The sequence below is a fragment of the Manihot esculenta genome, chromosome 7 (genome assembly GCF_001659605.2).
Source record: "Manihot esculenta cultivar AM560-2 chromosome 7, M.esculenta_v8, whole genome shotgun sequence".
Lineage (NCBI taxonomy): Eukaryota > Viridiplantae > Streptophyta > Magnoliopsida > Malpighiales > Euphorbiaceae > Manihot > Manihot esculenta.
Genome location: NC_035167.2, coordinates 12390700 through 12402469, shown reverse-complemented (window position 1 = coordinate 12402469; position 11770 = coordinate 12390700). Strand labels below are relative to the sequence as shown.

Here is an 11770-nt window from a genome sequence, read left to right as displayed (position 1 = left end):
TTAACTGGCTTTTTGCCTCTCTTTTTCTTATCCTACCTTGAGACTTGGTTGCTTTCTTCTTTTTCTTCCCTTTCTTATTCTTTCGAGAAGTTGAGGAATCAACAACCTTCACAACTTTATTTTTTTTAATAGATTCTTCAGTTGTCTTGAGTAGGTTCACTAGTTCGGGTAATATAGTGAATATCTTATTCATTTGATAATTTAACACAAATTATATAAAAAAATCTGACAAAGACTGCAGAATTAAGTCCACACTTGATTCATGATCCATTATAAAAGCCCAAAGTAGCAAGCCTCTTAATATACCCATTCATCTTCAATGCATGTTGTATAACTAAAGTTCCTTCCATCATTTTACAATAGAATATTAGCTTTCATATCTCATTTCATTATGTGCGAGACTATTCTTGAAACTTCTTCAGATGGAAGATGATGGTATGAGCATCCATATGCTGATGTTGCTTTTAGAGAGCTTTAGGACGTAGAGGCAAGCATAATACATATGGCCCACTCATTATCATCAACATGCTTTTGATAAGCAACATGCGCTTCAGCAAGTGCATCTTCTCTTGGAACTGGTAGAATAGTCTTATCCAACACATAGACCACCCTTTTAGATATGAAAATAATTCTCAAAAGTTAGTGTCAATCTATGAAGTTTGAGCCATTCACTTGTTTGCATTAATAATCCTTTTTAGATTAATGTTTGAAGTGCTTATGATGATTTAGATGTAAAGAAAATGTGTTAGAGTATGAATATGAATGCATTAATTATGATCTTTTAATTACGTATTTTACTCCCACTATTTTATTGCAAAACAATAACTCTTACTATTAATTTGGAAAAGCTCATTGGGACTTTATAATGGATCAATATCCAATTAAATTAAAATCAAATTCTTGAGTATGCTCAACAAGCTCAATTTTAATTTTATAAGTATCTCATACCAATTGTATCTCATATAACTATTAAATCATTAAGATATCAACTCTTGATTAATGTGTATCTCATATACATATTTTGAATTTTGCCTCTAATTTCAATAGTCTTGAGTATGCTCAATAAACTAAGGAAATTAATTAAGACTGACCCACGCTTGTAATTCAAATTAATATGGTGTAGCCTCATTTGATGCAGCATGCTATGAAAATCTCCACTTGACCAAAAAGGTGAGCTATGTTATTTGATTTTTTTTAATATACAATTTTTTTTCAAATATAATTAGAAGGTCAGAACACTAAAAGCTAATTGAAAAAAAAAAAACTTTCCAATTTTCAATTTTGAATACTTGCAGCACATTGAGGATATAAACAAGAATGACATTCTATAGCCTAAGTGCATGTATGCATCTCTTGATCTTGCTGAAGAATCGGCTTGAAGATCACTCAGGGAAATTCTGCATATTTGATTATGTCCCCTCTTAAAATTCCTGAAAAATGGGGTCATGTAAGTTCCTTCTCTCTGTTGATTTCTTTTTTTTTTTCTGAAACAATCACACCAATCATCTAAATTTTGCAGAACCTAAATTATTCTTTATCATGCGTGGACAAATGATGAAAGTGTGCAAGCTGCTCTCAATATCAGTCAGGTACATGTCTTAAAAAGAAAAAAAAAATACTATTCAATCTCTATGATACGGGGAAACTCAATAGTTAATTTATCAATTTTGAAAGATATATTAAAATGACTTAGAAATTTTAAAAAAATATACTAATTAATCATTTTAATAATTTTAGTCATTAAGTATTTTACTATTTAATACTTGTGGTATGAGAAAATTTATTAGTTGGTATTTTAGTTTTATAAAAAAAGTCTAACAACTATTCTCTAGGGTATTTAAAAATTTTTTTAAACACTTCAGAGATTAGTAGACTTTTTAAAACATTATAGACGTTTTTAATATATTTTTAAAAACCAAAAGATTAACCAATGAATTTTTTTATATCATAGAAACTCAAAAAATATATTAAGCAGTGTTTATGTTCTACTTTAATTATTTTGGTTCTACTCAACTATAATTTTGATAATAGTGTTTAATATTTTAACTAAGAAAACACTAGCATTTATAAGTTGAGGGACTGAATTATAAAAAATTACAACTTATAATATTTGATTAATTACTAATAGAATAACTATTAGCTACTAAATCATGTAGTATTGTTGAACAAGGTCTTTGACATGAAAACTTTTTTTAAAAAATAAATCGGATAAACTTGTATGGATGATTGATCCAATTCTCAATTCAATCACTTTTCGAAAATCTTATGTTATATGCTAATTAGGGTTGTGCTTATAATCAGAAAATAGTACGAGATCGGAAGAGATGCAGCAAATTCTTGGATTACAATTTTATTTAAGTTTTAAATATACTTTATATAATGATTATGAAATTTTTATAATCGTTGTACAAAATTAATTATGAAATCTATGTTGTACAAAATTTATTTTTCATATTAAAATAATTAAACAACAAACCATAATTCACATTATATCACACAATTTATACATAATCACCTATTTCTTAGAAATTATGCATATAATTTACGATTTAAGAATTATTCTGAATTGCAGTGTATTCCATAAGAACCCAAGTACCTAACATATCGACATCCTTTTATTCCACATAAACACAGAAGGTTACTTAATGTATCCAGAAGGTAGCCCGATATCTATAGGAAAATAGTTCATCCATATAAAAAAGATAAGAACAAATTTTTTTATTCTCTCATCAAACTGATTTGATAATAGATAGTTTTTTAGAACTAGAAAGGAAAACTATATTTTTTGGAAAAATTTTTTGAGAAGAGAGTTGTTCTTCAAAACTGGAGATCAAATTGAGAGAAACTCATTCTCTTAGTTAACTCTAAATAGAGAGAACGAGAATTAGTAGGCAATTATACCCACCATTGGCTTTTTGCCATGTAACTGCCAACAAAAGAAAATTAAAATTCAAATATATATATCTTTTAATTTAATTTATATAAAATAAAACTGAGCTATTATAAATAGTTACAAAACCTTATTTCAGACTTTTTTTTTTTGCTCTATTTTAATCAGCAATAAAATGTATTTGTCAAAGAAAGTGCTGCTAAAGCATCAAATATCAGAAAAATAAGAGGGGGAAAGCTTTAGTTTACCACCGTAGTTTGTAGTAGTTGAGGAGCGGTGACTCTAATTTGGTGGCTGCATAATTTCAATATGTTGGATCTGAGACTTGCATAATTCTTTTTAGGAATTATGCTTGGAGAGGAGATTGGTTTTCATAGATATTATCAGTTGAATTCCTCTAGGATTTGAGATATTCTCATACAACAAACAAATATGACATATCTTGAGTTCTAGAAATGTGATTTATATATAAAATTTTAAACTTAGTTTAGCTGTTTCTTTCTTTCTTTACAAGGCCGAGTACTTGTTTGATGTGGAGTTCAAAAATATAATTTTATACATATTTTTGTTGGTATTTAGTGCATATTTGCTATATACCCAAAGGCTAAAACTTTTTGGTAAAGTAAATAAATCATTAGGTCAGTGATCTGTTTTGACAATTCTACAAGTAGGAATAAGCCAGCAGAATTAGAAATCAGAACACTGACAGATATAGATAAATATATTGAAATAAACTTGAGAGATTTCATATTCAATTCCCAATTCTCTATCACCTTGTACCTTTGATAAAAAAAAAAAAAACAAAGTCAGTCAGGACCACTTTAGAGGGAGAAGAGATTTGTTAACCTTAGGGCATTACCAAACTTGGTTAAAAACCATCTTGGGTTTAGAGAAATTTGCTAGCAGGTTAAGGGTTTGAGATGGAATATCTCTTCTCCAGAAATGGAACCTTGTCAGTTAGATCTGCTTATTACATCTTCAACAGGAGCCATGCCGGCAACCTTATGTGCTCTATTTGTAACAGTCAAGAAGAAACCTTTTATACTTGCATGTATACATAAAGTTCAATCCATAATTCTACAATATAAAATAGTAAAAACACCAACATAAATCCAATACGAAAAATACATAATAAATTTAAATAGTGTGAAAAAATTCAAGTATTTAAAAAGTAAAACAATTGAAGGGTCTCATCCTATTCCTATGATTCCATCTGTGAAGTGTTAGAGGATTTATAGTCGGGATGGACATCAAAGGATGATGGCATCAACCAAGAAGCATGTTGTCCCGTCTTCGTTAAGCGTAGTTCTTACGCTTTTTAACCCATAAATTTGGCTTCCTTGCTATCATCTCGTTGCTTAAATAAACAACTCATTCTCATCACCTATGCATAGAAACAATTTCGTTATACTAATCAAAGCAATCAAAATAAAAATCAGACAACTTTGAAAAAAATGTACATAGAAACAGCATAATAATTTAACAATAATGTATTTCACACTAAGGGGACACGAAAATAAATAAATTGCAATGCCTAAAGGAGGAAAAATAAAATCAACACATCCACCATAAATATATGCTCTGGAGGAAAGGAATAGTAATCAACTTGAGACTTTAACCATGAAATGTCAAGCACATCATCTAGATTGAGAACTAATACTACCAGTGCTGAAATCTTATTTTTATTCCCTGGTTTCTGAAATAGTAAACTGACTGATGTACAGTATGTGGAAAGGAGTAACAAAAACAGTTATAAGTACCAAAACCATTCTGGTTGTAGTATTCCACATTCACAGAATGCAAGTTCACTTTCTTCCCATCATTTTTTTCCTCAAAATATATCCCTCAGTAGGTTTATTATGCCAACACATGCAATGGAATCTTTATGTTCTTTGAATCTTGGAATCCCACCTGTAAAGGTAATGCATAACATTGCACCGAAAACAAAACCAGAATCAGCATCTCGAGTGGGGATCTTTGGCCCTAGACTTGGCTCAATTCCGTTTGAGGCCAGCTCAACTTTATAAAAAGCTTGGGCTTACAAGCATCGGCCTGAAAATTCTTGATGGTAAAAATGTCTGGACCTCATTTAGGCAAAACCCGAAGCTTGATAGAAGCAAATGACTAATGTAAAATGGAAGTGTGATGCTTCAATGTCCTGAGCTTAGCTGTAGTTCCCTTTTACAGAGATCTTGAGGATCAATATTTCCTTTTAGAACTTCAATTATCTGCTTTGAACATAAATGTAAAAGAATTATGTAGATTGAGGTTGATTAGAACGTTAGCTGTTAGCTCAAACTATAGACTACTAAGTAGTCAGTTTAAGGCCATAAATCTAATAAAGCTGTTTGTAGAATTACCTGATTCATTTCCGGTCGATCTTGTGGATTATCATGTAAACATGCTAAGGCACAAGCAATCATTCGATCCATTTCAATTTTATCATATTCTTTCAATCTCTTATCAACAAAATCATAATTGCCTTTGGATTGAGCCCTTTTAAGTCGAGGCACCACCTACGTATAAGCAAATTATTATTATTAAGATAGTGAGGCATGAAGCTAAGGCAAGAAAAAATATATAACAGACTAAAACAAGAAAAATTGACAGGAGAAACCGACCACTGGGTAGGCCAAAAATACACAAACAACTAAAGAGGATAAGCTAAAGCGAAGGAAAAAACTGAACCACAAATACCTAAACTGAAGGTTTCCTCCTCAATGTTAAATTGTTCAGGTGTAAGAAAATCAACATAAACTATCTAAGGACTTGTTTAGTTTAACTGTTGGATGCAATTGATAACTGATAATTAATAGCTGTTACCGTTACATGATACTTATCGCTGGTAGCTGAAACTTTCGGTAAAATTTTGTGGAACTGCTGCTATTGATGTAAATTGACTAAAAAGGTATATTTATGTGATTTATTTTACTATTAAAAATTAATTTATTCAAATAATTTATTTTATTATTTGAATAAATATGTAATTTTTATTTATTTTATGATTAAAATAAATAAAAAAATTAAGCACTCCAAGACTTAACCTGGCGGAAAGTGCATCCTGTAGCCTTGAAAGGTCTAAGGTTCGACTCCCCAACCATGGTTTTCAAAAAAAAAAAATAAATAAAAAAATTAAATAATAATAATAATAAGATAAGAATTATATATATATGATAAAATGGTCATTTTAGCTTAAACAACAGCTGATCGCGAACAGCTCTAATTTTATAACTTTTCCAAATGCATCAGTTTAGGAGGTTTATCAGTTGAACATCAGCTGATTGATGGGTTTATCAAACAGGTATGAAGTAGCTGTTAGGCATGAAACCTCCAAGTCCAACAGCTCCTTCGAGCCTCTAATCTAAACACCCCCTAATTATTAATTGTTTTTGTTTTTCTCTCCTATGCAATTAGGCTTTAATTTTCAATTTTTTTTCCTTCACTTTATAAATGCAGAGCAATATCTGTAGACTAGATTAATGGAGGAACATGAACATACCCATTGAACTATATCATCATCAGGTTCTTTTCCAGTTATCATCTCCACAAGCATTACTCCATAGGAATAAACATCTGTCTTCTGGGTGAACGTCCTACTACTAGTGTATTCAGGAGCCGTACATCTGCATTTGAGAATGCAAGTAATGCTAAAATATGAGAAGAAATTCAAGAAATATTCTCTGAAGGAGTAAATATCTAATTTAGCTTAGGGAACAATGTAGAATTTTCATCTTTACCTAGTGGATTTACGAGTAGCAGCGAAATCTGAAAAAAACTTTTCACGTCCATACTCTGCAAGCTGAACAAATACGACCAAGTGAAATTTTAATGCATCTTATAGTTTTAACATCGAAGACATACACACAGTTTATTTCATTTGTTTAATCTTCCAATCTATGAGTGACAAGTTGCTAATATAAAAGTAATTATCACCTTTGGTTGAAAATCATCATCAAGAAAATAGTCGTCCATCCAATCACCTCCCCACCAGAATTTATCTGAAAATAAATAAATCAAAAATCAAATACAAACACCTTAAACCTGGACACAGATAAAGGCTTAGTAGCCAAGGCCTAAATTACTCACCTTCATTAAACAGGCAACACTTAATTGTTAGAGCATCAAAGCAGATTATATATCTGGTACTCCATTCTAAAGTTGAACTCTCACCTGCACTAGGTGTCCATTGTTTAAGAACATAAAATATATAAAGCATATATTTATTGTTAGAACAACAAATGCGGAAGAAAACTGAAATGTCCAAGTAAATCGTTCAAAGATGAGTATAATACTTTAAGCAGGCTAGCTGAGACCTACAGCTAGAAACCTAAAACCTTTTCTGATAAGCAGAAACCTAAAACCTTAATTAGAGATTGCTTTGGATTAACAAAATAGGCTATTGCTTTTATATTTTGGGATAGACAAGGTCTTTGGTTATCATATATACCACTAGAATAATCGTTCCTGCAAAGCCTTACAAAAATTATTCCCAAGTTATGAAAGCTTTAAAGTTAGTTAAGGGCATACCTTTTAAAAAACATCTCACGGATCGGTAGTGAGGAACAAATTCATAAACAAGCAGTCTGTTGGCTCTTTCTTCGCAGTATCCAATAAGGTTAACAAGATTTCTGTGATGGAAATCACTTCCAATAGCTTTCATATGCTTGTATTCTTCTTCATGCTTTCTAGGATTATTAAATTTCTTAATTGCCACCTTTTCACCATTTAAGGTTCCCATATAGACCTGACCCAGAGGACCCTCATCAAGACGGTTGTCCTCGGAAAAACCTCCAGTTGCTTCTGTTAGCAATTGGTAACTAAACTTTCTCAGCCGATAACCTTTTCGAAAATAAGCTTGAAACCTCTCAGTGCCATTACTAGCATTATAGAGACCCTCCTGTTGAGTAAACTCAATGCCATTAGAAGCTTCTGAAATGACAAGAGGCTTTGGTAACATATGCTGGAAGTTGTTAATATTGTAAGTTCCATTAGGCATAGGGTCATCTGGTCAAGCAAGAGGATGCGTGAGTAGTGGTATAACTAATGAAGGGACAACATTAAAGAAAAATCACCAGAAAGTTGATCAAAAGAAAAAAAAGGAGTAAATTTGATGATCAATTTCTCATGGCAATCCTGAGTATAGCTAGAGAAATATTTCTATATAGTACTTGTGAGGAATTGGTTGTCATTCTTCTCATCCCATATATCCTCTATATCCTTACAGCTTTCAAGGGCTCGAACTATCTGCATGGCGTAGCAATGGTAAAAGGTTAATTATAAGCTAATGGAATAACTCCATATTTTTTTTTATTTTTTTTTTTTGTTTAATGGATTTTAACGGTCTGTGGACTATACAATGAGAGTTATTCATCTCATTCTAACATTAGATGGTAAACTTTCATCATGAGTAGAAGTGTAGACGCACAGTTGAAGCCTCCATTCTCTTTACACCTCATAAAGAAAACTGACTACGTTAACTTGAATAATTAGGACCCATCTTTACTTGGATGCTTTGATAGACAACTAATAACAAAAAATAATGATGTAGTAGAATTTCACCTGTTTCATTAGTGGGCGAGATTTTGAAGGTTTATACAAACAAGCTGCAGTACAAGAAATCATTGTTTTGAGTTCCTCTTCGACATAATTCTTTTGTAATTTGGAATCTACAAGCTTTGAATAGTCTCCACTGCTTAAAGCATATTCAATTCGAGGCTTGGCCTGAAAATAATAAATACAAGGATATTCTTATTATTTTTTTTTTTATCAAGATGTAACTTTCCACTATCATTTCCCCATACTTGATAGTCCACATCAAAGTTGTCTATGGTTTGAAAGATTTGAAAGAGTACATAAATTCAAAAGATGTCGACAATAAGATGAGTACCATACCCAAGTAACAATATCAACACCTTCGAACTTAGTTTTTCTTCCAGTTATTAACTCTAAAAGCACCACCCCATAGGAATAAACATCTGACCTTTCAGAAACTTTTCGAGAAGGATAATTCTGTGGATCTGGATCTGCATAACTATACAAAATTTCAGGTTAAAAACCTTTTTCTTCTGTAAAAACCAAGCCTAAAAATGGGCTCTTTGTTTTTATTTTATTAAAGTAATTAGACTAGAATTTTCATGCATTAGACTCCTAAACTAAAAGAAAAATATTTTTTTTAAAAAAAAAAGAGCATCTTACACATCAGTTCCCTTATTTGATCGAGAGATGTGAGTGAGGTTACCGGTTTCTGGGAAAAATAAGGCAAGTCCAAAGTCCGTGACCTGGAAAAATAATTTATTTAGATTAGACAAATCTATTATGGCATTTTATTTAAATATATCAAAGATAACTAAATAGAATAAAATGAAATGAAATGAGCTTATAAAAATAAAAAAAGAATAAAATGAAATGACATCCAAAAACGAGTTCCACAATTATCTATTGTCATCCAAAAAAGATATTAGCATTTAGCTCAAAGTTCCCTCACATGTATGGTTATTTCAATAATGCAAACCCTACCTTTGCTTCAAGGTCGTCGTCCAGAAGGATATTACTCGAAGTAACATCACGATGTATGATTTTGGGTTTACCTAATTAGGGAGAATTAAAGCTTTTAGCAATAAATAGATTAATATAACGCAAAAACAATTAAAAAAAAAAAAAGCCTACTCACAGCCACCATGTAAATATGCCAACGCTTCAGCTGAGCCTTTTGCGATTTTCATTCTTGGTTTCCACTCCAAGATCTTGTTTCCTGCGATGTGTTCTTTTATGGGTAAGATCAATCTTAACGTCATATTGCTTATTTGTGTATGATCAGGGGGCGAAAAAACTCACCATGTAAATGAAAGTTCAAGGATTTTTGGGGAAAATACTCTAAAACAAGCAATATATCGTCACCTTCAATACAGTATCCGAGCAGCTTAACAAGATTTTTGTGAATCACACTGCTAACAATCTTAATCTCCTGCAAAAGTCCTTCACTTGGCTGTTCATTCGGAAGATATTTAAGTTTCTTAATAGCAACCTCTTTACCATCCAGTATTCCCTTGTAGACTTGGCCAAAACCACCCTCGCCAAGGCTATTTGAGTTGGAGAAATGTCCAGTTGCATTTGCTAGTTCCCTAAATGTATATTTCTTCGGTCCAAATCTTTCTGGTTAGGTAGATCCACCATTAGAGCAGATTATTTATAAAAGGCCCAAAGAGAAATGAAACAGAACGTGAAAAAGAGTACAGATCTATACTTTTCCCATGCATCAAACACGAAGAAAGCTTCTAAGAACTTAGAAATGGAACCCATAAAAGTAAAATAAAAAAAAAGGAAAATAAATGAAAGTAAAGTTCAAGAGCCGCCAAGGAACTATTGATCTCTCATATTTTCTACTCGTTACTGTAAAAGTGTCATCTAAAGCAATACCTCTAGTCTCACTGTCCGTGAGGCGATCGGCGTTTCTGAAGCAATTCCTCAGGCAAGCCATCGAAATATGCAAGTGGATGCAGAATTATGCTACTGCTACTATTTTAGGGTTGATGAGAATGAAAGAAGGGGAAGAGGGTATGGTTTGGAACTTGAGAGAAAAAGAGACGTCAGCTTTACTTCAGACTTGAGAGAGAGAGAGAGAGAGTGCTTATTCGAGGAGAAAGAGAGAAGGTTGAGTGGGTTTTTATTTTGTCAGAAAAGAGGGCTCAGTGTTCATACTTGAGAGAGAGAGAGAGAGAGAGAGGCTATTCGAGGAGAACGAGAGAACGTGGAGTGGGTTTTTTATTTTGTCAGAAAAGAGAGCTCAGTGTTCAGACTTGAGAGAGAGAGAAAGAGCGCAAAGGTCCTCGTTTCTCATAGGGGTGGTGAATTTTTTGAAACTGCACGAAATGGGAAAATTGGCTTGGAAACAATAAATAAATAAATAACAATATTAAAGGATACTGAATTAATCCTTGAATATTCTACATCTGAATCTGATTGATTAAATTTATTCCATCCACTTTTTTATGCTAAAAATATTTTAAATTTTATAAATAAATATATATTTTTTTCAGAAAAACAAAGGCCGGAAGGGGAAAATGTAATTTAACTTATGTCATGATTTATCCACGTTAGGTATGTTATAGGGTTAAATAAGATTGAGGCGAAGCATCTAATCATTTAGATATTTTTTGGGGGGCCTACAAACAGCGTGTGATCTGTGGCGGATGTGGAGCCAGAAATGGAGGGTTAATTTACCCGCCCTAATATATATACATAACATGCACTGGACCTGCATTAAATAATTCATTTTGTAATTGTTTTAATTATAATTTAATAAAAATAACGATGTTTATTCCTTTGTAAAAATTAAATTGATAATATAATCAGTAGAAAATTATATTATAATTAATTAAATCGATAAAAAAATATAAAGTGATGATGTTTTTTATGATAATTATTCTGAAATTTAAATAAGTATATTAAAAATATATAATAAATTATTTAAAATTTGAATAATATAAAAAAATAATGTATTTTTATTTTTATAATCTTTAAATTATAAAAAAGTGGAAATGAATATGATGGTTCTGCACTGCTGGGTCAAAAGTAATTTTTGTTGAAATTCAAAGATTGTAGGCACTTTTGCTCTATTGGCGGTCTAGGGAAAAGCTGGCTAACAACAAAACCAGTTGAAGTGCCCTTCAATGTGTCATGCATGATGCAACTACATTCTCTCTCTTGAGTTGGCACTGACATGAAATGTGAGACCCATCTTTCTTGGAAAAAGAGTGAGAGAGGGCAAGAGACACCCTTAATTTCCTGTAGAGTTGGTTAATTAGGTAAAATAGAAAGAGAGAGAAGAAAGAGAAGCGAGACTGGGAAGAAGAAGAGTGCAAAGGTTGTCAGAGTGGGGTT

The 11770-nt window shown here is 31.8% G+C and overlaps 1 protein-coding gene across 4 annotated transcripts; it reads right to left on the bottom strand.

The window, feature by feature from the left end:
* Positions 1 to 3910: 3910 nt before the first annotated feature.
* Positions 3911 to 10731, bottom strand: LOC110619365 (proline-rich receptor-like protein kinase PERK1). Of its 4 annotated transcripts, none has more exons than XR_006351259.1 (16): positions 10307 to 10731; positions 9725 to 10042; positions 9561 to 9641; positions 9407 to 9477; positions 9129 to 9168; positions 8783 to 8913; positions 8450 to 8611; positions 8059 to 8134; positions 7418 to 7894; positions 6977 to 7060; positions 6824 to 6888; positions 6628 to 6689; positions 6390 to 6513; positions 5251 to 5406; positions 4802 to 5118; positions 3911 to 4274 (listed from the first exon to the last, which is right to left on the bottom strand). XR_006351259.1 is itself a non-coding variant. In XM_021762764.2 (15 exons), the coding sequence occupies exons 1-15, from the start codon at positions 10365 to 10367 to the stop codon at positions 5041 to 5043; spliced, it is 2037 nt and encodes a 678-aa protein (XP_021618456.1). In that variant the 5' UTR covers positions 10368 to 10730; the 3' UTR covers positions 4512 to 5040. The 4 variants fall into 4 exon arrangements, 1 of the variants encoding a protein (XP_021618456.1); XR_002488664.2 differs by having other exon boundaries at positions 8783 to 8921; positions 9086 to 9168; positions 10307 to 10730; XR_006351260.1 differs by lacking the exon at positions 10307 to 10731 and having other exon boundaries at positions 9086 to 9168; positions 9725 to 9793.
* Positions 10732 to 11770: the final 1039 nt, after the last annotated feature.